Raw genomic sequence first — 26,253 nt, forward strand, 5'->3', positions numbered from 1 at the left:
TATAATGTCACACCCCAACCGATGGCGGAAACATCGGAGTGAGACAAAAACGAGATTGCAAGAGACTTCATAACACTATTTGTGACAATATTTAAATCAACCATTTTCATTTCATAACTTCAAATTGTCAACATTACATAATAATTCAAATAACAACAAGTTCAGCTGCAAATACATAACAACTTGAACAAAATTGATACAACATATTAAACCTAAGACGTCTAAATGTGTATCTAGGCATCATTGCTACTTCATTTCATAGCATCTTCATCCTCAACCTATAACATGTTTAAAATAAAGTTCAATGCAAAAGCAAAAGCGAGTACACAAGGTTTGAATAAATATAGCATAAGTATAAAAGCATTTTCTCGAATCCACATGGCAATTTGTTAACAAGGTAACTAGCATGCATCACAATATGTCAAACCCAAGTGTCCACTAGTATTTAGCATCCCTCGCCACAAAAGTAACGAGACCGTTTTAGAATAAAGACTTAACAAGACCCCGACGGGTGGTGTGCTACTCCTATAGCGCTATATATGTTAAGTTGAGGGCTTAGCAAAGTTAATGACATAAAGCATGTAAAGTCTAGCATGAACCTAAGTAAACAAGTAGCATGTATAACGGATTGAGATCATAAAGTATATTTTAAGTGTGTAAGTGTGAAGTTTGTATAATAACATGTTACAACCCAAAGTGTTTTTAAAAGGTAAATGGGTCAAGTGTACTCATGGTTTTGCAAGCTTCCACTTGAAAAATCCGCGAGAGTTGTTTGTTGATTAGGAGGTTGGAACACCAAGTCCTTCTACACGAAGAAAACAACGCGTATGAGTATTGGATGCTAACGGAAGATTAAGGATTTGGAGTTCAAAGTACATAAAATAGCATATAACATAAAGTAATCATCTTTAACACATAATGTTTTAGATGATGTAACCTAGTACTTTGACAAATGAACACAAATTCGTCATCAAAGGTTCGATTATTTGGAATATACATATAAGTAGTATGTAGTGTTCATTATATCATATAGGTCAAGTAGGAGGTAGGAGGATAAATCCACCATTTAGGAACCTCTTTGTATCATGGAAGTCATGTAGGAGATAGGAAGAACAAGTCTTCCATTTAGGTACCTCTAGATGTTCACCACTACACTTGATGTTATGAACATTCAAGGAGGGTCATGAACTTACAAGTAACAATGGAATAAGAACAACTAATCTAAGAGAAAACATCAAGCAATGTGTGGATTTTCAAGTAGGGTAGCCCAAGCTAATCCTAAATCACACAATCATCAAGCTTTAGGCTTGAACATCACTTGTGGGTTAAACCCTTGAATAAAACAGAAAGTTTGTGAGGTTTACACCTGTGATTTTACATGTCTCAACCTTGTTTTTAAGCCTAACTAACCATAGATGTGGTTATAAGCATAAGGACATAGGTTTGAGATCAAATAACTCAAGTTTAATCAAGTTTAACAAAGAATGAATCAAGAAGAGAAAAATCAGTCAACTTTGGAGCCTTTTTGGTGACATTTCAAACCTTGGTTTTCTATGAAAAACGTGTGGAAATGTTCCTAAGGTTAATCCAAGTAAGTAGGAAAAAGAATCAACTGAAACTGTTAAGAAATGAGTGAGTTATACTCACTTTTGTAAGATGTGCTGAATCTGTCCGAACTCCTGGAATCAGCTACGGTTTTGTGTGTTTGAGGGTGAATAGAGAGTGTTTAGAAAGTGAAAAATGCTTGGAGGAGGCTTGGGTTATATAGGAAATGGATTAGGATTTCGTTGGGTTGGGTTAATCATTGAAACAAGCCCACAAAACTCAGCCCAAGGGGGCTGTTTTGGGTGCTGAATTCAGCCCTATATTTCCTTTATATTTATTTTATTTAAACATTAAAATGTGTAATTTTTGCTGATTAAGTTATATAATTAATATGTAACAATGTTCCCCTAACTTGTAACAAGGTATAACATGAAATAAAACGCGATTTAGCTAGACAAAAAGTGTGATGTATAAGTATGTAACATGATTGTAAGTGACAAGTATATGTAACATATTAGATGATTAATCATTGTGTATTTTATGTATTTAAGGTGTATCAATTGTATATGTGTCAAGTATCATGTCCTAACATACATAATCAAACCTGAAGTGAGAGTTTAATCAAGTAATTGAACATGGTTCGGTGTTGTAAGAACGAATGAAGTGTTGAAATGATGTAACAAGTATATGTAGCAAGTAATGAAGTGTTGAATGTGTATAAGTCTCACAATTGAATAACCAAATGTTTTGTTTGCATGGAACATTTAAGAATTACGAATGTACGCTAGTTGTTTATGATTTAAATTTACGTTTATGTGAATTACGAATCATGTATCAAACGAATACACGTATCAATGTATAAACATGTATAAACGGTGTATAAAAGATTCATTTCATTACGATCAAAGTCTCGGATTTACAATAGCTTGAAACGAAATACGATTACAAAGACACAGGACTTCCAAAAATAGAAATACAAACAAGACCTTCTAATTATGGAAAGTACGAAGAAGCAGGGCGTCACATCTAATTTAGTCCCTTAAGATTTTAGGATATGTCTAATAACTAAAATCCCTAAATTTCCATCTTTTATAAGTAAATATTATTAATAAACAAAATAGAATAAACTTACATAATGATTGTCGACACGAAAAGTAGCAGGTACACCTTCAGCATTTTGAATGACATTCGGATTGTTATCCCCAAACACAGCAGCCTGGTTATGTTCAACATTAAGATCAGCAACCGGGTTAGCAGACTCATCATCAGAAAGTTCAATTAAATCATGATTTGGTTCTTGTTTGACAACAACACAGAGTTCGGGAGGATAACATAAAACGGCAGGATCACAACTGAAAACACTCATTTCAAAAGTCTGAATATCAAGCATCTCAAACACCACCAAATGATTGTCCGTAATCGACATCTCCTGCTTAATCTGATTCCATCCGGTTGTCATATATAGCTCACAGTCAATCTCTTCTATACACACAAACCATTTACGGTTTGGAGCTGATCGAATGACAACGGGATAAGCAGGGACAGTATTCATCATCTTGTGATGAACAAAAAATCTGTTGACATGTTACACGTAGGAAAAAGAAAATATTACTTACTTAGACTTAACATATTCAATTAATTATATTTTACATTTAATGAGTGTGATACATTAAAAATAATAAGAATCAAATACTATGCAATCCTGTCTATCTTTAAAACATCCAGCTTTGTAGTAGAAGTAATCAGAAGGTGCAAGGGCGATATCCGATAGAAGTAAAAGATCCGAAAGCAACCCAAGGCTTCTTCGCATTGAAACAACCCCCATGACTTGGATGGTATCTTCAATGACGTGATCATATCAAGCCATGCACTAAAAAAAAGTAGTCGCAGCCAATCTTGAAAATTTTTACACTGAACAACCTACCGTCAAGAGTCCTTATATCCACTTTCTTCTCAGGATACTTAAAAGTATTAATCCACATTTGATAGTCCGCAGGCAGTTTCTGAACATGTAAACAATAGAGAAAAGAACACAACAACATATTACAACATATCAACATGGTTTAATATGATAGATAACTTGAATACTCACCATAGACTTCCTTTGGTTGTCCGACATATATCATGCAAATCCATAAACCATTGTAACTTTCGACGAATATAATTTATATGCAAACAAATGGAAATTAATTAGGAATAATAATTTGTAAATGATTATGCTTTATAAATAAAAAAAAACATAATAAATCATTCAATACCATAAAGACAAAAAACATAAATCAGTTGAGCATATGAATTAATCCTATATTTAATTTTGATGACAACAAAGAAAACTCAATAATAACACTGCCAGTAGAAAACTTAATAGAAATCTCAATAGAAGTCTAAAAAAACAAATCTCAAGACAAATCTAAAAAACAAATAAGAAGAAACAATCTTCATACAATGTTAGTAATAATATAACAATCTTGAAACAATACTAATCGACCATTAAATAAATCATTTAAGAAGACAAAATTGGAAGAACATAAAGTTTATACAATTCGTACTAAAACAACACCAACTCAAATATTTAATCGGATGCAAATAATAGATCATGAAATCAAGTTCACACTATCACCGTCGATTATAAAACCTAAATAACATTCAACCATTAACCAAATCGGAAGTACCCGAATCTTTCTCCAAAGTCAGTACCAGAACAACAGTAAATCAAAGAATACTAAATCGCATACAATAATTGATCATCAAATCAACTTAATACTATCACCGTCGATTAAAAACCTAACTAACATTCAACCATTAATGAAATCAGACGAATCAAACGACAAAATAAAAGAATCAAAGCACAATATAGAGATTAACGTCGAGTTTAGAGTGTTGAAAGCCATTGAATGATGATTGAAAGCTTCGATGGAGGTTCGTCGCCGATGATCTTCAGAGACAGAGGGAGAGGATGATAATCAGGGTTAGTGTTAGAATGAAGAGTCCGGTGTACGATTTAGTATTTTAAGAAACTTAATTATTGATTTCGGGTATATCCATTGGTCGTCCAGATTTGTGAATGTGACTTAGTTATTAAGTGGTTTCAGGTATATCCATTTACTAAACGGGTCTCCCGGATTTGTGAATAGTTTAGGTGGGAAAAACCATTTGAGGTGAAACCAAGGGGTGATATCCGCCATGTCATTCGTTTTAGTGTATTATTAGGATATTGTTTGTTTACGGGTAACGATGTTAAGAAATGCTTGAACACGCACTTTAAAATAAAAACTAAAAATCTTATTAAGACTTTGTAATGACTTTTAATTAATACATATTACTAATTGAAAAAACACCAATTTTGATCCGCAGGAGATAAAATAATAATGGAGTCTCAATCGGGGGATTATCTTTAATTCTCCTTTCTTGATCGATACAACTGAATCTTCTTAGAATGATCTGCAAAACAATAACATCGTTACTCATTAAGAGAAGTGGGGTTCTTCTCTTAACCAGGCTTCGGCGTGAGAATAAATATTTGTTCTTTCTAGAGAAGGGAAACAAGTGTGTGTTTAGAGTGAGAGAGCGAAAGATCGAATCCTTGAACCTTTGGTGAAGGCAGGCAGCGTTTTCAATGAATATCCATTTATAGCCGAAGGGTTGGAGAAGGATATTGGCTGATGGGCCAGGCGGCGTTTTCAATGAATATCCATTTGGTCCCTCTGACACGACCGGTAGTGCATGCAGAGGTAGGTGTACGATCAAGCGTCGTGATCGGCTACACGTCGCTTTCCAAATGTACTTGTTGTCTCGTCTGTCGTCAGCCGTTAGTGAAGAGTGAGGAGAGGTGAAATGACGCACGCTGATTGGCCACATGTCACTATCGCTTGGGCATTGTGGTGATCTTCAGGTATAGCATCTAACGCACGTTGATTGGATGCAGGTCCCTTTCACCTTGTATTGTTTGTCTCCTCTGAGTTGGCATAGTCTTGCACCCGTAGGAGTTGCCCACGATGGAACCTAGCCCAACTGGCGCGCACAAGGGCTAGGTGGCGGCCCCCGCGGCAGTTGGGACCATACCCCTTTACTAATTAGTTTATAATAATGTTCGAACTTAATAAATACCACCTTAACACAAAATTCCATCAGAAAACTGTGATTATATATTATCAATTATATAATCATACAAAAACCAACTGCATCTAGCAGCACTTCATAAATATCGACTTTCAACATCCAATTGAAGGTATGGTTGGTTCTATTATTTATTTACAAAATTACCAAAGCTTGTCTCGATATATAGATCATGCATGCCCTCTTTTCATCATCCACAGTGTCTTCACAATTTCATCGGCAACCAAACAACTGCATCGACAACCAGAAACAAACAAACGTTCGATCAGGAACATGCAACACACGAAAACAATCAAAAAAAGAAACAGCAGGATTCTTGCTCATAAATTTCCATTTCCCAAATGGAGTAGGAAAGAAAACAGAATCATAAATAAGATGTGGGATTTTGATACCAGTGTAATTCTAAATATTATTACAAAGATGTAGCATTTCAGTGATAATTACAAATTTTGAATAAAATGGTCTACTGTGCTTATGCATTAATACTACATTTTGGGTGATCTTCAACCCGTTTGACTCATTGATTAATTTCTCTTGAGCCAAGTTTTTAAATTTACTAATTTGACCCGTTGGAGATGAAAGTTTGATAAAAAATGTACAAAACACAAAAACAATAATTATCTTTCAAAAGAAGAACAATCAAGAAAACAAACAATGGGATTCTTGTTGAATAATTTCAATTCCTCAAATATATTACGAAAGGAAACAATAATTTCCTGTGGTTTGCACTTTGTAACACACTTAGTCCCAGCTTTTCCAAAAGTACATGGATGGTCCCTTTGGTTTGCACTTTGTCACACATTTCGTCCCTAACTTAAACATGCTAAAACATTTAGATTTGTTGGCTGGGGACTAAATACGTTACAAAGTGCAAACCGTAGGGACCATCCGTGTACTTTTAGAAAGCTAGGGACCTAATTCAAAATTTTGGTAAACCACAACCGACCATCCTTGTACTTACTCTTTTTAATAAAATGATTCACAATGTTTACGCATTAAAAATATAATTACTCCCTAAATGGCCTATTAAAAATCCTGAATTGCATACATATTATCAATAGTAGGCAAGATTGCTAACCTGGTTAATGTAAACTTGGAGTAAACCAAATTGGAGGAGGCCATCGACGCCCGCTATAGAATTCTTCAGGATAACAAGTCAACGCTTCTAAACTCTCGTTTCCCAAATCATAAACACCCAAATCATGATTTCCATTAGCACCATCATAATTCCACTCTGAATAATCATCTGTAAAATATATGCAATCCCTTTTACACCCAGGAAAATCAGAAGCACAAAACGCGATCGAAGAATTCTCCCCTAAAAACAACGCGTGTCCATCTAGTTCACTCACACCCTCCCACTTTAGCCCGTTCAAAACGAGCTTATACACTTGAAACTCACTTGTTTTATACACAATATCAAGCTTATTCTGATCCATATTGAATTCCAACTCGGTATACCGAGTCACCAACAACAGTTCATCTTTCCAGTTCACTAAATACTGCATATCACCACCAATCTGTCTTTGAGTTTCGAGAAATAACACATCAGGTGTGGGCCCATTGACATCACATTTCGCAATCGTCCCATGTTTACTCACAGCATAAAAACAATCCTCGTAATAAACCACATCTTCACAATAAGAATTCGCATCATCAATGAACTTCCATCTTTTATCCCCCTTTTTACAATACGCAAGATCTCCAGTTTGATTCAATATAGCTAATGCATAGTAATCCGCATCCTCATTCGACGGGCTCGAAGAAAAAACCACCTTTTTAATGAAAGAATCACGCATTTCTTTCGAACTACATGTATACACATCATCATCCGAAGTCTTGATCGTGTACTCTCTCCCAGTTTCACCAGGTGCAAAACTGATTACATTTGGGAATGATGACAATGGTGGAAGGTGTTGTTTACATTGCGTTAACGGGTTTACGATGGAAATCAAAGGGGTTTCATCAAGCATCACAAGCCATCCATGTGAAGATCCACAACGACGGTGATTGTCCGAATCTTCAGGCAGGTTAATCAGGTGGACTTTTCCATCGGAAATACTTAAAAAGCTTCTGAGATTCGATTCGGGATCTTGATTCGTTCTACGTGGAAGCATTAACCATGGGAGTTGACATGGCAGATGTTTAGGGATTTTAGGGACTGAGTCCCGAAAACCTCTACATACGGCTCTGAATCGAATGTAATCCTTATGAACTTTCAGTTTCTTCGCAATTGTTTCGAGCAATTCCGGTGGTAAATCTGATAAATCCACCGAATTCGACATAAATTTTACCCCCTTTTCCCACAATTTCAATCAATCTTAGAAACCCTAATTTAAAGATACAATTTCATTCAATTTTTTCGGCAAATTTGGACTCGAAATCAACAAAATTAAACAATCGCCAGCACCAATTGAATAATGGAAACCCTAATTTGAACAAAAAACTGTGTACTCTGATGAATTGGGCGTACCTGAGGATGGAAACCCTAATTTGAAATCAAAATTAAACAATCGGAAGTGGAAACCCTAATTTGACGAAACACAATGTAATGTAATGAAAATTGGGCGTGCCTGAGGATGAAATCGAATGAAAATTAAGCAATTGGTAGCAGCAATTGAAGAATGGAAACCCTAATTAGAAGAAAAAGAAAGAAATTGGGGATGAAAAAAGGAAGAAAAACGAAGAGAGTGAAGAAGAATCAGAGGGGTGAACCCTAGAAAAGGTGCCCCACTGATCTCATCTTGTTTTCTGTCTCTCCTGTTCTTCTTCTTCTGAATCTTTTTCTGATTCAAAGGAGGATATGATGAAGAAGATGATGGTTATAACTACATGATGAATGTATGGATCGCCATTTTAGGCGAAAATAGATGCAATTTTTACACCGTCTGTAACGGTTATCTAAGATCTTGCTAAATCAATTATTAATTACTGTGTACAAACAAATTACAAACATAATTCCTAATATGTTTGATTAGTTATATAAGACCACTCGTTGTGGGCTATCATTCTTTTTCGCGTCTCTAACGCCGGAGAACATCGCCACAAGAGCGTTAAAATGCGGCGTCAAGAGGTGGAGCGACACCTTGTTAACGGACGTGATGCAGCGTGAGGGTGAGAAAGAGTTTCCTTTCCTTAACTAATCGTGTGGTGCAATGTCACACACATTTTTCAGTTAACCCACAGTGTGCTTGTTAGAGACTGGCTACCTAACCAAGCGTTATACACTTTTTAGTTAACCCACAACATATAATCTAAGTATATGTAGGGATCATCGGAACAGTTGCCAAAAAGACCTATACCAAATTTAAGCAAAATCGTGTACCGAATGCCATAACTAATATATTGGTACATGTATGGGTATTGGTACCATTTTTTTTTCAAGCACGCCTTTGATTTTGGCACCGGTACCCCTATTGTCTATGTCTCCATTGAGACACCATGATAGCTTAAGCGGTGTGCTCCACAACCAAAAGACTGGTAGTTCAAATTCTATAAGATGCAAGTATTACGTACTTAGTGGCGGATTGATATGGAAGGTAAGGTGGCATAGGCCCAATGTCCATTCATCTTATCCATTTATTTACACATTTTTTTCTTAGTTACCCTCAAGTGTCCAAGCTCAAAAGCCCAAATACCACGACCAAACTAAATTACATAAGTCTCATTTACACTTGAGTCATGACTCTTGAATGGTCCAAGTCTCATATACACCAACATCATAACTCAAAAAACACAATCACAAAGCCACAAGCAGGAAGCGACAAAGGCACCAAGTAATTACATATATGTGATCGAAGAACCAAAAAAATCGAGTAATGATAATTAACGTTTGTGATTGACCAAAGTTTGTTCTCACTTCTCATCTCCTTGAGTCTTGACCCTATGTTTTCATATTTGTGAGTGTACGTTTGTTTTCTAGGGTTTTTAAATTTTTAATCTATATTTGACTTATTTATGTTTTTGTAAGCTAAAAGTTGTTGAACCTAATTCGACGATCGAAGTTGCTTAACCTATGTTTTATCTGACTTGTTTTGATCCGCCTTATTTTTCACACAATCAACGTGTGCCTCCTTCAAAAAAAAAATTCTAGATTTGCCACTAAGTATTAATTTTAGAAAATCTAGAAATTGTTGTTCAAAAGAAGAGGTTATATAAGTATGTGTTCATCGTTCATAACCCATGAAACTACCACCCAATACCCATTTCACAAAACCATATCTTTGTTTCCGATAGATCGAACATGGATGCTTAAATGGTTGTCACCCCACATTTGGAAAGTTATGGTGTCATGGCTTCGCAATTACTTATTATTTTATTATTTTTCTGCTACTAAAAACACATGAAACACATAGATTCCAAGCAAACGTGTTATAGGATTTCATCCACGCACTCATCACCACCTTAAAACACTTGTGATAATTGATAATGTGAATTCACTGCTCCAACCTTTGGGAGCCAAAGACTATATATACAAAAAAATAGAGAACACCAATGGACACAAATAAATAGATACAATAAATACACATTTAACTATTTTTGTCTAACATCTCCCTTCAAGCGGAACGGTGGCAGACGGATCCCAAGACGACCACGAAAGACTTCAAACTGGGATCGAGGAGACTTTTGGTGAATAAAGTGATAATCCAGATCAATATGTTTAGCACGCTTGTGAGAGACAGGATTCTGAGTCAAGAATAAAGCACTTTTATTGTCACACAGTAAGGTTGGACGATCAGGAAGAAGAGCATGAAACTCACGTAGAAGGTGAGTAAGCCAAACAATTTCAGCCGCAGTGTTAGCCATAGCTCGGTGTTCAAATTCACAACTTGAGCGATATGGAAGACGATGAAGAAACTTACTCACATCAATCAGTAGGATCCGGATCTGGATCTGAAAATTCGCAGCGATCTAATCCACGAATCTCCGTCATGGTGGCGCCCATTGCACTGCCGCAGAACACATTGACCTTAGCGCTACCGATTACGTATATATCTGAATTGTTTTTTTATTTCAGATCGGGTAGAATTTGAGAATGGATTTTGTTGAGAATTGTTGATGAGGCTTTATAAAGGATCAAATAATCCACCTAAGCATGACATGCTAGAACTGGAGTGCCATGTAGGACAAAAACATAACTGAGTTAGTGGTCAGTTAATGACGGGGTGACACAGCAAACCAAGTGTTAAGTTGAGGGTGTCGGGCGTTAAAGTAATAGTGGAGTGTGGCAGCGACCAAACCCAATAATTAGAGGTGATAAAATCCAATAACCCATAATATAAATATACAAAACACAATAAATAATTCACCATAATTATCTATAACTCGTCTTGATATCTCCTTAATTCAAGACTAATCTTTGAGTAAACTTCTATTTTGCTCCCTGTGGATTGGTGGGTTTAACGCTTTTGCCCCAAACCTTTAAAAATGGACATTTTACTCCCTGATCTATGCAAGCTATCTCTATTATACTCCCCGCCTCAAACGGCGTTCATTTAAACTGTTAAATTACTATCACGTGCCCCTCATGTGAGGGGCAAATATGTAATTTCAAACCTTGATATTTATAATTCCCTTTTAAAACCCTGATATTTATAATCCCTAAGTTCAGTATTATACTCTTGATTCTCCCAACTTTTAATACACTTTACAAACCCTAGAAAATTGAATAGACTCCAAACGAAGAAGGCGATCGACGATTGAGGTTCAATGTCGTTGTGGTTCATTCGTCCTAACGGACAACAGTCACCTGATCAGAAGCTATATGGTGAGTTTTCTAACCCTAGCCTCTAAAATTGTGATTTTTTTCTGCAATTTCCACAATGTTAAAGTTATTATGGTTTCCTTTTTCTTATAATTTGTAGTTAACACCACATTATTCTCACTGAAGATTCATCATGGGGGTTCTTTCACAAAGTTTCCTAGAAGGATGTATGTCAACGGTAAGGTAGACTATGTTGACTATGTTGACAAGGATGAATTTTCAGTTCATGAAGTAAGTTATATGTTGTTAGAACTAGGTTACTCAGAAAAGGAGTTGATTTTTTTACCATTTCAAAGTATTTGATGAAGATTTGAACTTTGGTTTGAGGGCTTTAGGAAATGACTCTGATGTCATAAGTTTTTTGTCTTGTGTGGGTGATCATAAGCTGATAGAAATATATACTGAGCATGGCCAAACTTCAGTTGAAACATATTTCATGTCTCCTAATTGTAAAGTTAGGATAGTGGAAATAGGTGATGATGGAGACAATGATGGTAAAACAGTTAGGAATACACAAGAAATACTAGCAAAAGCTTCTAGGAGACTAGCATTAGAGTACAATGTAGGTGATTTTGGATCAAGTCAGGTAGTGGATGCTGGAACAAGTCAGGTATTTAATGCTAGAACAAGTCAAACTTAGGTGGTATTAGATGCTGGGATTAACCTAGGTGAAATAGATCAGAGTCAAGTAGTGAATCCTGGTGAGGGAAATGGTAATGGGGATGATGATGGAGATGGGGATGATGATGGAGAGGGGGATGATGATAGGAATGGGGATGATGATGGAGATGGGGATGATGATGGAGATAGTGAGGAAGTGATTATGTTGCCGAGGGGGATGGTGAGGTAGTGAAAATGAAGATGAGAGCCTAGATAGTGAACCTGCTGATATTGTTAAAAAGAAGAGTAAAAAGAAAGATGACTCTGATGATTCAGATTACCTAGTAGATGAAGATAATATGATTTCCGATGTAGAGGTCGATATGCATGATTTCAAAAGTTATGTGGACCATGACCTTGTAGAAGAGCTTTTAGAATACAATGATTTTAGTGATGTAGACGGCATGGGATTAGATGCACACTTAGATGAGTTTGACAGCCTAACAGATGAAGAAAATGACACACCCATGAAGATAAAGTTGAGAAGGGAAAGAAGGAAACGAAAAAGGAGAAAAGATAGAGTGGATGAACCATTCTATCTTGGCTAAGTTTTTGCTGAAAGGAAACAAGTAAGGGATCTTGTTAAGAAATTCGCAGTGTCTAGCAAAAGGCAACTAAAGATTATTAGGAATGATCCAGTAAGGTTTCGGGTAATTTGTGAAGGGTTTAAACCAGAATTTGGTAAAGGTGGTGTTAGTAAGGGTAAAAAGGTCAATTCAAAATCAAGTGGTGATAAAGGAGAATCTTCAACCAAAAGTGCTGGTCCCAAGAGTGTGGGTCCCAAGGGTAAAGGTGGTGCTTTATTGCACAAACCTACCACAAGATCTGCAACTAAATCCAAAAAACATGCAACCACATGTCCATGGGTACTTTATCTTTCTAATATAAACATAGAGGGATCTTGGGTTGTGAAAAACTACATCAATGGACACAACTGCTTTAATACTAGATCTGTCAACCTTTGTACAGTATCATGGTTAGTCAAGGAGATTGAATCTACTGTTGCAGTGAACCCTTATATTCCACTAAAAGCACTCAAGGAAAGTTTCCAAAAGAAGCATCAGATTTCAGTGTCTTTGCAAAAGATGTTCAAGGCAAAATCAATGGCAAGACAGAAGATAGAATGGGACTATAGGGCTCGGTATGCAATTCTAAGGGACTATTGTGAAGAACTGATCAGGTCAAACCTAGGAACAACAGTTAAAGTTGATGTGGAGAGTGAACCTAATCCTAATAGCCCAACTAGACAGTTTAGAAGGATCTACATTTGTTTGGGTGGTTTGAAGGCAAGGTTTAAGATATGTGGGAGGCCTATATTGGGTTTGGATGGTTGCTTCATGAAAGGTCCATTTCCTGGACAAGTGTTGACTGCAGTGGGCTTAGACTCCAACAACGGCATATATCCTGTGGCTTATGCCCTGGTTGAAGCAGAAACAAAAAACTCTTGGTGTTGGTTCCTTGAGCGTCTTGGAAATGACTTGGATCTGGAGACAAACTCAAACTTCACTTTTATCAGTGATCGGCAGAAGGTATGACTTATCATTTTGTGTATTGTTTATTAACATATCATGGTGTGTATTAACTGTTCATTGCAGGGCATCAACTATTTTGTGTATTGTTTATTAACATATCATGGTGTGTATTAATTGTTAATTGTGTGTATTAACTATTAATTGCAGGGCATCATACCAGCATTACAACAGGTCTTTCCTAACACAGAACACAGGTTCTGCTTGAGACATGTGCATGAAAACATGAAGTCTGCGTGGAAAGGAGAGCTTTATAAAAATCTGTTATGGAAATGTGCATCTTCAACTACTGTCCCCTACTTTGAACATGCAATGAAGAAAGTTCTTGCATCTGATCAGGGTTTATATCAATGGCTTAGGGAGATTCCACCTGTTCACTGGTCTAGAGCCTATTTCAGTGGTGTTGTAAACTACTATCATTATCATTTGTATAATCTGTGAATATTGGGTGTTATTTAGTGATATGCTTCTTGTGTAATGCAGGCAGGGCACTTAGTGATGTGCTTCTTAACAACTTATGTGAAGTCTTCAACAGGCAGTTGGTTGAAGGAAAGGACAAGCCAATTATAACATGCCTGGAGTATATTAGGGAATACTTGATGAAGAGGATTGTTGTTGTGCACATACTGATTTCAAAGAGTGAAGGACCTTTGACACCAAAGATTACAGAGATATTTGAGAAGATAAAGGGGAAGGCTGGTGATATGTCTGTCCAATGGAATTCTGTGAACAAGTACCAGGTTAAAGGGAACTCACTTGAGCATTATGTTGTTGACATGGCAGACAAAACATGTTCTTGTAGAAGGTGGGAATTAACTGGTATTCCTTGTAAGCATGTTGTGGCTGTGATATGGGACATGGCTGCACATGGGATAACAGTGGATGCTCCAGAGTAATGGGTTTCAAAAGTGTATTGGTTAGAAACTTGGAAGGAAGTTTATGCTAACACAGTGGACCCAGTCAATGGAAGGAATATGTGGGCACCTTCTTCTTGTCCGACAATTCTTATACCACCAAAGCACCATAAACAAGTTGGTAGGCCAAGAAAGAAGAGGAAGAAAAGTGCAGAAGAATTGTCTGAACAGGCATCTAAGCAAGGGAAGTTGACAAGAGTTGGTCAAACAGTCAAGTGCACAAAGTGTGGTGGGAAAGGTCATAACCAGAGGTCGTGCAAAGGAAATGCAGAAGGGTTGCAGGCAAATGCAGAAGCATGATGTTTTGGGGTTGGTTTTTTATTTTTCTAAGTGTCAAGAACAATGACTTCTTTCGGTGTGGTTGTTTGTTTTATGTTTGGCCATCATTTTCGAAGTACTACAGTTTATGGTCTTTTGTTTAAACGTATATGTGTTATGAATCATCTGTGTTATGAATTATATGTGGTATGAATTAGATATATTATGTAATGCATGTGTTTGGACAGTTTTAAGTTTGAATCTGCCGGTTTTTGTTCATTAGATAATGTTGTTTGTCAAGTGCTAATGGCAGGTGTTTGGTCTTTTGTCCGACAAGTTCGTTATTAGATAATGTTGTTTGTCCGACATGATTTGTTATTAGCTTTTGGTCTTTTGTCCGACAAGATTCGTTAGGGTAGATTTTCATTCTAAGAAACAAACATACATTGTATCCAATTTAGGATCGATTTTCATTCTAACAAACAAACAATATAGGATCAATTTTCATTCTAAGAACCAAACAACTTCCATTAAATCTGAAACACTACATAACAGAGATACAGACCATATTACATTATCACATACATGTCAGACCTTATCTAGGTCATTTTTTAACAAAGAAAAAGATAAACAACATCCATGACAGCCCTAACATACATTTCAACTTCCTGTTTGATTTTACAGCTTCTCTGGCAATAGCTTCATTCCGGTTACACCTCTCCAACAAACCCGGTATGATTTCTGTAGATCTACGACACATTGGGGGGTCTGACCATCGAACGGACCCACAAATAGCACAGCAGTAGAACCTTCTTCCTAGATTTGCTCGGGTCCAAGATGTAACATAGGTGGTTGGAGCTCCTGATGGGTTGGTAAAATTCCATAGCTTAATGGTTTTAATTTCGGTTAATTACACGAAGTTACTTTCTAGAATACACTACTTTGATATGGTTTGTGTTTTGCAGGCATTGACGCATTTAAGGTGCATTTTGGAGATTTACAGAAGCTTTGGGCGGATGCTAGAGAGAACATAATTGAAGAAAGTGCAAAAAAGAGGCAAAACTGAGTTGAACTCTGCGCCAGAAACAGTCCAAACTTCATTTTGGCTTATCCCGAGCTAGAAAATGAGTTTCGGGGCTTATAATATATGCATTTGGGGTAGCTCGACGAGACGAATCAAAATATAAGGTTTTGAAGGGCCAGAAATTGACGCATTATCTGCTACACACCGGCTGATTAGTAAAAACAGGATTTTTTTGAGAGAAAAAGTAAATTTTGGAAAAGGGGGAGTTACACTTTATTATTCCTTCAACTCCTATTCATTTGAAAAAAAACCACCTCTAACTCATCCCTAACACCACCTACCATTCACCTCTAACCTAGAACCCTAATCCATTCCACAATCATCATTTCCATCATCTTCAATCATTCTCCATCAAACCTTCAAACCCTAACCTTGTAACACCCCGTGTTACAAAAGTCAAAGTCAAAGGAAGAAAAGATTGCTAATTGCGATCTGTCACTCCTTTCTTAACTATTGACTATACTACATTGACTTGTAATCGAATCTTTTATTTTAATCGCTTTAGTTGTATTATGTGGAGTATCTATTAATAATCGAGGTTTAATCGATGTTTATCGCATGTTATATCGTTTTAATCGCTAATCGCATCGCAATCGCATTCACGCCTTAAATAATATGTTCTGTATATTATGTGTTACTTTTGCATGTTTACTTTATGTTTGTGGTAATTAAACAAAACGCAATCGCAACTCTATCGCAACGAAACTTAATCGCAAACGCTAAACGCAAGTTATTTATAATGATTTTATGTTAGATATAGTATTTGTGTGATTATTATCAATCTATCACATCGCTTAATCGACCCTCACTTAAACGCATCGCAACGACCACCACGCGAAACGAAACGCCGAAACGCAACACGTCGGAGCCACTCGATCGAATGGCCATCCGATCGGATTGCCATTTGATCGGTGCCATCCTATTCGACATGTAACACCCGAAATTTTTTTAAACAAAACTGATAAATAATAACGTATTAAATATTATGGATATAATATTGGTAGGAGTTTTGAGAAAATTTAACTTATAGAAATAAACTTAAAGTCACGTTTTTTATATAAATTTAAACGTTCAGTTATTAATTGAAATATGAAAAAAAAATTATGTCATGATATTATACAATTTGAAGTACATAAAAACGTAATGTTATTTAAGCTATAATTGTTGGTTGGTTATTATAAAAACATATACTACAATTTTATTGCTAAATATCCGATATATTTAAAATTTAGAGGAACAATATATAAGAATTAGAAAACAAAATAAAACAAGCAAACGAATATTCAAATGGATAGATAATGAAAGAATTAATTTTATTGAGAATTCAAAAAATAATATCAAATGGGTTCCACTTGAATAGTCATACCTGTATGTGGCAATAGTTGATTTGAACATTTTTGTAGGAAGCCTCCATGCAACACGTTTACACCTCCATTAATCACCCCAACCTTGTTAACCAAGGAATTGCAACTATAAAAAGTCAAGTGTTAATCTATCAACTTCATTATCTGAGACCTTGAAACTTTTCTTTAGCCTGAATACTCTTTCCTTTTTGTTACCCCTTACTCTAAAAGTCATTTCTTCCGGAACTGGTTTAATTTTCCGACAAAGTTTTCGTCAATCTGATCCGCTGTTTCATCTCGAGATAAGGTATAAACATGTTATACTTATTTCAGTTATTCAATGATTCTAAATATTCATGTTGAACTGATAAAATCAAACAATTAATCCGGCGACATATGTTCTTAAAAGAAAACTATGACTTTGTTGTTTTTGTTTTAGTATTGTTAACTAAATCTAGACACATGTGTAGTGTGATTTTGTTACTGATAACATGATGAATGTTTTATAATTATATTTTTCTTAAACTTTTGAATTTGAACCTGTAACACTCACTGGTTAAAAATGGAGGTCTTCACCTGGGTTCATGAAGTCTATATTTGGATTTATTTTATTTCTTTAAACCTTTTTGTTGATCCATCATTTATTTCTAAGACATATTTAATAGTATTAATAGTAAAAAAAAATCAATTATTATGTTATTAAAAAAAAACGATGGCTGAAGTTAATTGAAGATTAGATTACTTATTGGTAAATATAAAAGAAGTGGTTTAATTGCTTTTTAGAAGTTAACAGAACTGGTGTAATTGATTTTAAAGTTAAAGTTTCGATTTTCATAACTTTTTATATTAATAAAGATTAACATGTTTATTATGTTAGTAAATAATAAATATACACATACAAATTATTAGTAACTTATTTAATAAAACAATGTTTATACGTTAATTATTATGACGTTGGTCTTTTACAACTAACTGTTATATACTTAGATATATATATATATAAACATATTATTAAAGTTACATGATTTGTTAAGTATTTTTTTATAATAAAATATATATGTAAGTTCTTTTTTTTAATAAGAAAGTGTTTGAAACCCAATATGTAGGATTTATACTTTTATAACTATACTATGAAGTATGACTTATGTTGTCGCCGGAAACCAACAACTGAACAAAAAGTGGCAATTAAAATTTATCATGTTTTTAAGTAAAAGATTATAATAATATTGTAGGATTTGGTGATCATATAGCCGTAGACTATTATTTCAGTATTGTGATCATCTCTTAAAGGTACGGATAGAATCCCTTCCTTCAATACATGTCATTTGGTCTTCGGACATCTGATTCCTGATTTTTAAATTATGCAATAAGTTTATATTATAAAAATATTATGAGTTTAGAAAGTTTACATGTTTATAAATGTACAAGTTTATGGTTATGTACATGTATTTTGTTGCCCAAGTCAGTCTCTTTTCTGTGATGATGACCACAGACCCATCATTGTGGCATAAAATGATGTGGCACCATCCGTGACGGTGAGTTGAGTTCACGGCGTCTCTTCTGTTTCAGTCTACGGACTTCTGTTCAGAGGCGTATGGATCGATCCTAGGAAAAAGTAAATAAAGTCTGATATCTGATGAATGGTCGGTGTGATTTGCCCACACTCCATTCATGTCTGGATACATGGGCTAGCTACCCTGTATCAACCTCTGTAAATAAAATAAACCTTCTGGACTTCGGGTAAATCTGTATATCATATTCTGATAATATTTATTATAATTATTTAGTATATTTTGAATTAAGAAAACTTTGCGCTTTTGCTAAAACAAATGATTTTTGAAGAACTTAGCCTTTTTCTCAGATAAAAGAAGCCTTTTGTTTTCCTCTATCCGCACACTGGGCAAAACTTTCAAATTTTGCTCAAACGTACGTTTTTGTGTTTTCCTTCTTTACGTCAGGTTATCAAGACAATCTGGGACGGGATATAGAAGAGTGCTCGAGTATATGAAAAAGACCGTAGAAATAATGTACTGAATTAGATATCCTATTTCCATTAAGTTGTAAAGCCTTGTAATACATTTAAGTATTAATGGAATTATGTTTTTGATCCGACTCTGTAAAAGTGACACGTCAGCCCATTCCGGGTTGGGGTGTTACACGATACTTGCTCCTCCTTTCTCTTTTTGGAAACCTATAAATACCCTTGTGATGTGACAACTCTCCCATTCGACCAGCAGCACTCAAGACCTTCTTTCTCTCGATTTCTCACGATTCTTGTAAGTTTCCAACCTAAATCTTATACTTCTATGATCTACACACACTTCTTCATCAATTTCACCTTTGAATCTTAACTTTTAACCGTGAAATTAGTGGATTTGAGGTGTTCTAGGGTGATGTCATCATGGAGTTCTTATGAACTTCAAGCTTTGACCTCATTCCACCAAGAATAACTCAGATCTGAAGGATTTCCATAGGATTAAACGTTGTTTTCGCATAGATCTAAACATTTTCCAAGTTAGAGGATTGAAAGAAGCTTTTCCAACCTTCTTTTAACTCTTTTACACTCAATGCACTCAGAATCGATAGAATCGGAGCTCCTTCTGGTCTTCTACTCATTTCTTAGTGAAGCATCAGTCCGAGATCTGGTTTCTATCAAAGAGACAACCGATTCTGGATTAAACATGAACAACCGTTAAGGAACAGTTAACTGGTCAGATTAGGGTGATTCCTGTTCGATCGAACGACTTGGAACTTGCCGAGGTTCCGTTGTTTAGTACGTTATCATACCGTCTCGAGCAAACTGCAAAAACTTTCAAAATAATCAAGTTCAAGATGATCAAATTCATGGGACGGATTGCCATCCGAACGGACTGCCATCTGATCGAACTGCTATCCGATCGGATTCCACTTGGTTCCACACTTAAACATTTTCTTCAAACTTTCAAAGATCTGAACGTCGAACGGATTGCCGTCCGATCGGATAGCCATCCGATCGAACGACCATCCGATCGTTTGACATTTGGAACTTCGACACCTAACCATTTTCATAACTTTCAAAGAACATCAGTTTCTAACGGGTTGCTATCCGATCGGATTGCTATCCGATCGAGTGACAATCCTGCTATGAACTTATTCTCACTAAGTGTCTTGCTAATCGGATCGCTATCCGATCAAACGACCTGAAGGGTAGAGATACTTCTCTGTTTTCAAAATGCTATAACAAAAACTTCAAAGCCATCATACCCAAACACATCCTTACCAAACGAATGTCAATCCGACCGAATGGCCATCCGATCGGATGACCATCCGAACAGATTGACATCCGATCGAATGACCAACCGATCGGATAGCCATCCGATCGGATTACCATTCGACACTTGGTCACTTTTTCCCGTTTAACGCGCCGACACTTCGCTTATGCTATCATTCTGTAATCAGGCTAACTTTCCAGCGCTCCCTTCAATCCAAGACGGTGTTTAGTTATTAAACGCTATCTGTGAGTATACTCGAACCCTTTTTGCTTTATGCACTTTTGGGTGTTACATACATTACTTATTCTAAATCACAATCGACACACAATGCAAACACTATTTATACGCTAACCGTTATTGCATGCTACGTGTTATTTGAGGAATGCTTGTATGTTATGTTAACACAGTGATTGTTGCCTGACACCTTAGCAACGATAGTACTATAGTTTGGACTCAACACATGTCGTGGACAGGGGTTGTTAAGGGCTTTACTTCACATGTCCCAGTGGGGATATGTGTTGCGCATTCTACAACTCACAGTCACGTCTGTGCATATTTCTCTGTCGATAACCTACTTGCCTTCACTTTGTACATGTTACATGCTGGTTATACGTAAACGATTTCGAACTCTATTATATTACTAAACTTGTATGCTCACCTTTACACTATGTGTATTGACCTCTATTTTAACGTATATGACAGGTGCTTAAGATGCTAGGAATGTTGTGCTTTGGTGAATCAAGGTAGGGGTCTAGTTATGTCATGCTTAAATCTGAGTTGTCGGAATAATGTTTGTTTTTGAGACAATTACTTGTAATAACTGTTTTATTTGGATATGTTGTGGTATGGGACATGACGTTTTTAATATCTGGTAATTAATAGTTGTTATGGATACTCATGGACAATCTGTTTCGCTCAGTGCCATGCCCCGATGTTTCCGCCATCGGTTGGGGTGTGACAAACCTCCACTACTCCTCAAGGCTCAAGGTTATGGCTCCGTGTTCGTGTTCGTCGGTCGGTGATCGCGTCCATCCAACCATGAGCGGCTAGTCTCTTCGGTTTCACCCCGGTGTAGATGTTGTAAGATTTTCTAAGGCTTATGCATTTGTATTTTGATTTGATTTTGTGACAAATTGTTTAGTATTTGAACCTTGGATAATTGTCTTGCATTTGTTTCGAATTCGTGAATTGTCGAGTGATGATAAAATTTGACTTTGCGAAATGGTTATGTGCAATTATGCATTATCTTAGGTTAGGATTTACATGTCCGAGGTAATGAAGTGCATTGCGGTCCGTTGTCTATGACGTCGATAGCAATTGGCACCTAAACTTCGTGATAGAAATCCGTTAATCACTATATGCAATTGAATCAAGTTAAAACGTGTAAGAACCCTAAGTCTTGCAGTTATCGAACTGGGCGTGATCCGTTTTCCCAATTCTTGTTTTCAGTTAAGTAATTTAGTTTTGCATTCTTAGTTAATAAACAATTGTATTAGATAATAGCAATTTGTCGGTTCACTCGGACTCTTTTTACATTAAACAAACAAAGAAAATTAGCAAGCTTCATAAGTATTTTGTACATTTTTGTAAATAGTTTAGACAATCGAACAACTAGTGTGATACTGACCACATAATCTTCGTGGATACGATACTCGACTTACCCTAGCTACCTAGGTAAATTGGGTTTTTGACTGATCGGGACGACACGGTCACGTCAAAATGGCGTCGTTGCCGGGGAGCTAGTGCGCTTAGTATTTCATTGCTTGTTCGATTTTAGTTTAGTTTTTTTTCTTTCTTGTATATTCGTGATTTTACTTTGGGTGGTCGAGCTTGTGTGTGCAGGTACATGTTTTGCAGGAATTACTTTTCAATATGAATTGGGTGGATGATGATCCTTGTGAGTGTTGCGGAAGCGGAGAGCATTATTTGGAGGATTGCTCAGTTTTCTACGAAAAAGTTCAAGCTTACAAGGATCGGGAAGACTACCTTAGCGGATTGTACAGATATGGGAGGGCGGATTATGAAGATTTCAATGGTCCATCCTCATATTATCCATACGATAATCCACCACCACCACACTATCAAGAATACTACTATGAAACCGAATTGCCACATTTCTCAAGTTACCGGGAGGAGTATGATGATTATTATAATGAATACCCTCAACCGGCATCCGAGGAACCTCAAGATTCAATGCATTCCAAGCTTAATGCTCTCATAAATATGGTGAAAGGATATCACGAAGATATCAAAGATATGAAGAAAGCGAATGAAGTAAGAGATAAAGCCCATGAAGTATTGGTGATGCAAGTGGGTCAATTAGCGGAGGAAATAGCCCAAATTAAACGCGACCAAGAGGTTTTGGCTAATGGTGCAATGGTGGATGGTGATGTGGTGGAAGAGGTTATGGAACTTTCGGAGCAAGTAATTGAATGTTTGAACCGAGCGGAAGACGTAACACCGCAAGACGGGTCAGAGTCAAAAGAAGCTCAAAGTCATATCTCTCCTTCTCCCAAACTTATCACTCCAACCAACAAAGTTAGGGATGCGGGTTCGGGTATAAGGATTCGAAGGGTGGCCTTGCAAGACATTGTACAATTCGTCAAGAAACGACCCCAAAGTAGTTTATACACATGCCGCGTAAAATAAAAAGAGAATGGATCCGGCATGCCAACTACCGAGCGTATGTTGGAAACTCGGTAGGCAAATGTGCACTTCGACCACCATGAGAGGTAAATCCGATATGATTGTTGTAGAGTTTGTATTATTTTCATTTTATTTTATTTTCTTAGTTAAATGAACGTTGTGGGTGTGTTCCCTATATAACCCTCATGAGACCTACTCGTCCTCCCGAGCTATCGGGTGGTTTAAAAGGGCTTGTTGCATAATCTAAATGCAACCGTGATTCCTACGAAAGTGAGTTAGGTTTGTTGTTATTGTAAATTATTTTTCCATATAAATCAAAGTGAATTAACGTATGACTTGGTAACAATTTCATAAAAGTGGTAGAACTAGGTAATTAATAAATTTTAATGGTTGTGAGAAGCATGCTTCTACACAAGGGTTATGATTTGTAAGTACATTATGTTCGTGGGACAACCGCTTTCTTGAAAAGATAAAGAACACATGAGCCACTAGCGAGAAAAATCAGGTGCATACCTTTCTTTCTATCTTTGGTTTTTAGTTAGTAAATAAGTGGAAGGTAAATTGTATTTTATTTTCTGGGGTGAAATTTTTTGGAAGTTAGCCGTGTCACATCCCTTGTGGAATTTAAAAAACTATAGTTCTTACACATCGAGGACAATGTTTACCTCAAGTTTGGGGATGGGGGAGTAAGTAAAAGATTTTCGATTTTTGACCCGTTCATTCAAACACTACACATTGAGGACAATGTTTACCTCAAGTGTGGGGATGGGGGAACATTTCAAAATTTTTTCAAAATGTCTTTGTTTGAAGTGATCTTAAAAGCACAAGTAACTAAGTCAACGAGAGATGACACAACCCATTTGGTCTTTTGTCATGGCCAAGTTCGAATTAATAGCATGACGGGTATTTAGCGGGTGGTTATTTAGGAATAATCCGCATAAGAAACTTGCAATTTTTGTATATCATTTTCCATACCCTTATACGTGAGATTTTGAGCCACTTGTATACATTATATATATATATATATATATATATATATATATATATACACATATTTTGTTGTTTGAGTGGAATATTAGTCATGTATTGTAGAACTTGCATCTTTTGATACGTTTGAGACCATAGACCGAATATAAGGACAAGAATGATAAAGGCATTAGGTAAACCTTTTCCTTTTACACCATTTATCTATCCTTACCCAAAATTTATCCCTTAGTAGCCAACTTTGAGCCTAAGCCTTTCGTTTGACAACCCATTTAGCCCATAACCATAAGTCTTTTCTTTTTAAACCCGTGTGATGAAGATTCGATTATAGGAGTTAAGTTTGTATAGTTGTGATTTATTCATATAAAAAAAAGAATGAAAAAGCGTTGAAAAAAAATCAGAAAATGCCATGAAAAACAAGAGAAAAATCATTGAGAGAAGCACAAAAAGATGTATGGTAATTGTTGAATAAAAGGCGAACGCTTTTGCCTAGTAGTTGTTGATTTTTATTTAGTCGGTTTAGATTAGTTGTTGTAATAAAAATCGAATTTTCATCACCTTAGCCGCTTTCAAACATCCTATTCCACACCCTTAGCCTAGCCCCGTTACAAACCTTTAAAGACCTTTTGACTTGTGCTTAGTATTCGTGTTCGGTGGTGGAGAATGATTGAGTTGCAAGCCTATGCGGGTACATGTTCTATTCGGTTTTGAGTGATTACTTTAAAAGTGCTAATACAACATTAAAATTAGCCAACTTGTAAACCGAGTGAAGTGAATATTGTGAGGGATATGTATGAATTGCAAGTTTTAAGGGCGGGTTAATCTTGGATAACTATTTTTACATGATTAATCATTTATTGCTAAATAGGTCGAAAATTGTAAAAAGTTTGAGCCGGGCATGACAATAGACCTTAACCTTAGTCTCGGGAATGGGGAGTGTGTTTTTCGTTCGACCCACGTGAAAGTGAAAAACAGATTTGCTTGAGGGCAAGCAAAAGACAAGTGTGGGGATGTGATGGGTTGGTAAAATTCCATAGCTTAATGGTTTTAATTTCGGTTAATTACACGAAGTTACTTTCTAGAATACACTAGTTTGATATGGTTTGTGTTTTGCAGGCATTGGCGCGTTTAAGGTGCATTTTGGAGATTTACTGAAGTTTTGGGCGGATGCTAGAGAGAACATAATTGAAGAAAATGCAAAAAAGAGGCAAAACTGAGCTGAACTCTGCGCCAGATGCAGTCCAAACTTCATTTTGGCTTATCCTGAGCTAGAAAATGAGTTTCGGGGCTTATAATATATGCATTTGAGGTAGCTCGACGAGACGAATCAAAATTTACGATTTTGAAGGGCCAAAAATTGACGCATTATCTGCTGCACACCGGCTGATTAGTAAAAACGGGATTTTTTGAGAGAAAAAGTAAATTTTGGAAAAGGGGGAGTTACACTTTATTATTCCTTCAACTCCCATTCATTTGAAAAAAAAAAAAAACATCTCTAACTCATCCCTAACACCACCTACCATTCACCTCTAAACTAGAACCCTAATCCATCCACAATCATCATTTCCATCATCTTCAATCATTCTCCATCAAACCTTCAAACCCTAACCTCGACCACTTCTCAAGGCTCAAGGTCATGGCTACGTGTTCGTGTTCGTCGGCCGGTGATCGCGTCCACCCAACCATGAGCGGCTAGTCTCTTCGGTTTCACCCCGGTGTAGATGTTGTAAGATTTTCTAAGGCTTATGCATTTGTATTTTGATTTGATTTTGTGACAAATTGTTTAATATTTGAACCTTGGATAATTGTCTTGCATTTGTTTCGAATTCGTGAATTGTCGAGTGATGATAAAATTTGACATTGCGAAATGGTTATGTGCAATTATGCCTTATCTTATGTTAGGATTTACATGTCCGAGTTAATGAAGTGCATTGCGGTCCGTTGTCTATGACGTCGATAGCAATTGGCACCTAAACTTCGTGATAGAAATCCGTTAATCACTATATGCAATTGAATCAAGTTAAAACGTGTAAGAACCCTAAGTCTTGCAATTATCGAACCGGGTGTGATCCGTTTTCCCAATTCTTGTTTTCAGTTAAGTAATTTAGTTTTGCAATCTTAGTTAATAAACAATTGTTTTAGATAATAACAATTTGTCG

The 26,253-nt window shown here is 36.2% G+C and overlaps 2 protein-coding genes across 6 annotated transcripts; one reads left to right on the top strand and one right to left on the bottom strand.

The window, feature by feature from the left end:
* Positions 1-5,667: 5,667 nt before the first annotated feature.
* Positions 5,668-8,561, bottom strand: LOC110940954 (F-box protein SKIP23). Its single transcript, XM_022182521.2, has 2 exons — positions 6,740-8,561; positions 5,668-5,892 (listed from the first exon to the last, which is right to left on the bottom strand). Exon 1 carries the CDS (start codon positions 7,944-7,946, stop codon positions 6,744-6,746), a length of 1,203 nt encoding a protein of 400 aa, XP_022038213.1. The 5' UTR covers positions 7,947-8,561; the 3' UTR covers positions 5,668-5,892; positions 6,740-6,743.
* An 8,782-nt stretch (positions 8,562-17,343) lies between these two features.
* Positions 17,344-25,891, top strand: LOC110940955. Of its 5 annotated transcripts, XR_004892656.1 has the most exons (5): positions 17,344-17,520; positions 18,446-18,503; positions 21,167-21,207; positions 21,384-23,615; positions 25,211-25,891. XR_004892656.1 is itself a non-coding variant. In XM_035990102.1 (4 exons), exon 3 carries the CDS (start codon positions 22,337-22,339, stop codon positions 23,111-23,113), a length of 777 nt encoding a protein of 258 aa, XP_035845995.1. In that variant the 5' UTR covers positions 17,354-17,520; positions 18,446-18,503; positions 21,384-22,336; the 3' UTR covers positions 23,114-23,615; positions 25,211-25,891. The 5 variants fall into 5 exon arrangements, 4 of the variants coding, with proteins under 4 accessions (XP_035845995.1, XP_035845996.1, XP_035845997.1 ...); XM_035990102.1 differs by lacking the exon at positions 21,167-21,207 and having other exon boundaries at positions 17,354-17,520; XM_035990103.1 differs by lacking the exon at positions 18,446-18,503 and having other exon boundaries at positions 17,354-17,520.
* The last annotated feature ends 362 nt before the right edge of the window (positions 25,892-26,253 follow it).

The sequence above is a fragment of the Helianthus annuus genome, chromosome 5, assembly GCF_002127325.2.
Source record: "Helianthus annuus cultivar XRQ/B chromosome 5, HanXRQr2.0-SUNRISE, whole genome shotgun sequence".
NCBI classification, from domain to species: domain Eukaryota; kingdom Viridiplantae; phylum Streptophyta; class Magnoliopsida; order Asterales; family Asteraceae; genus Helianthus; species Helianthus annuus.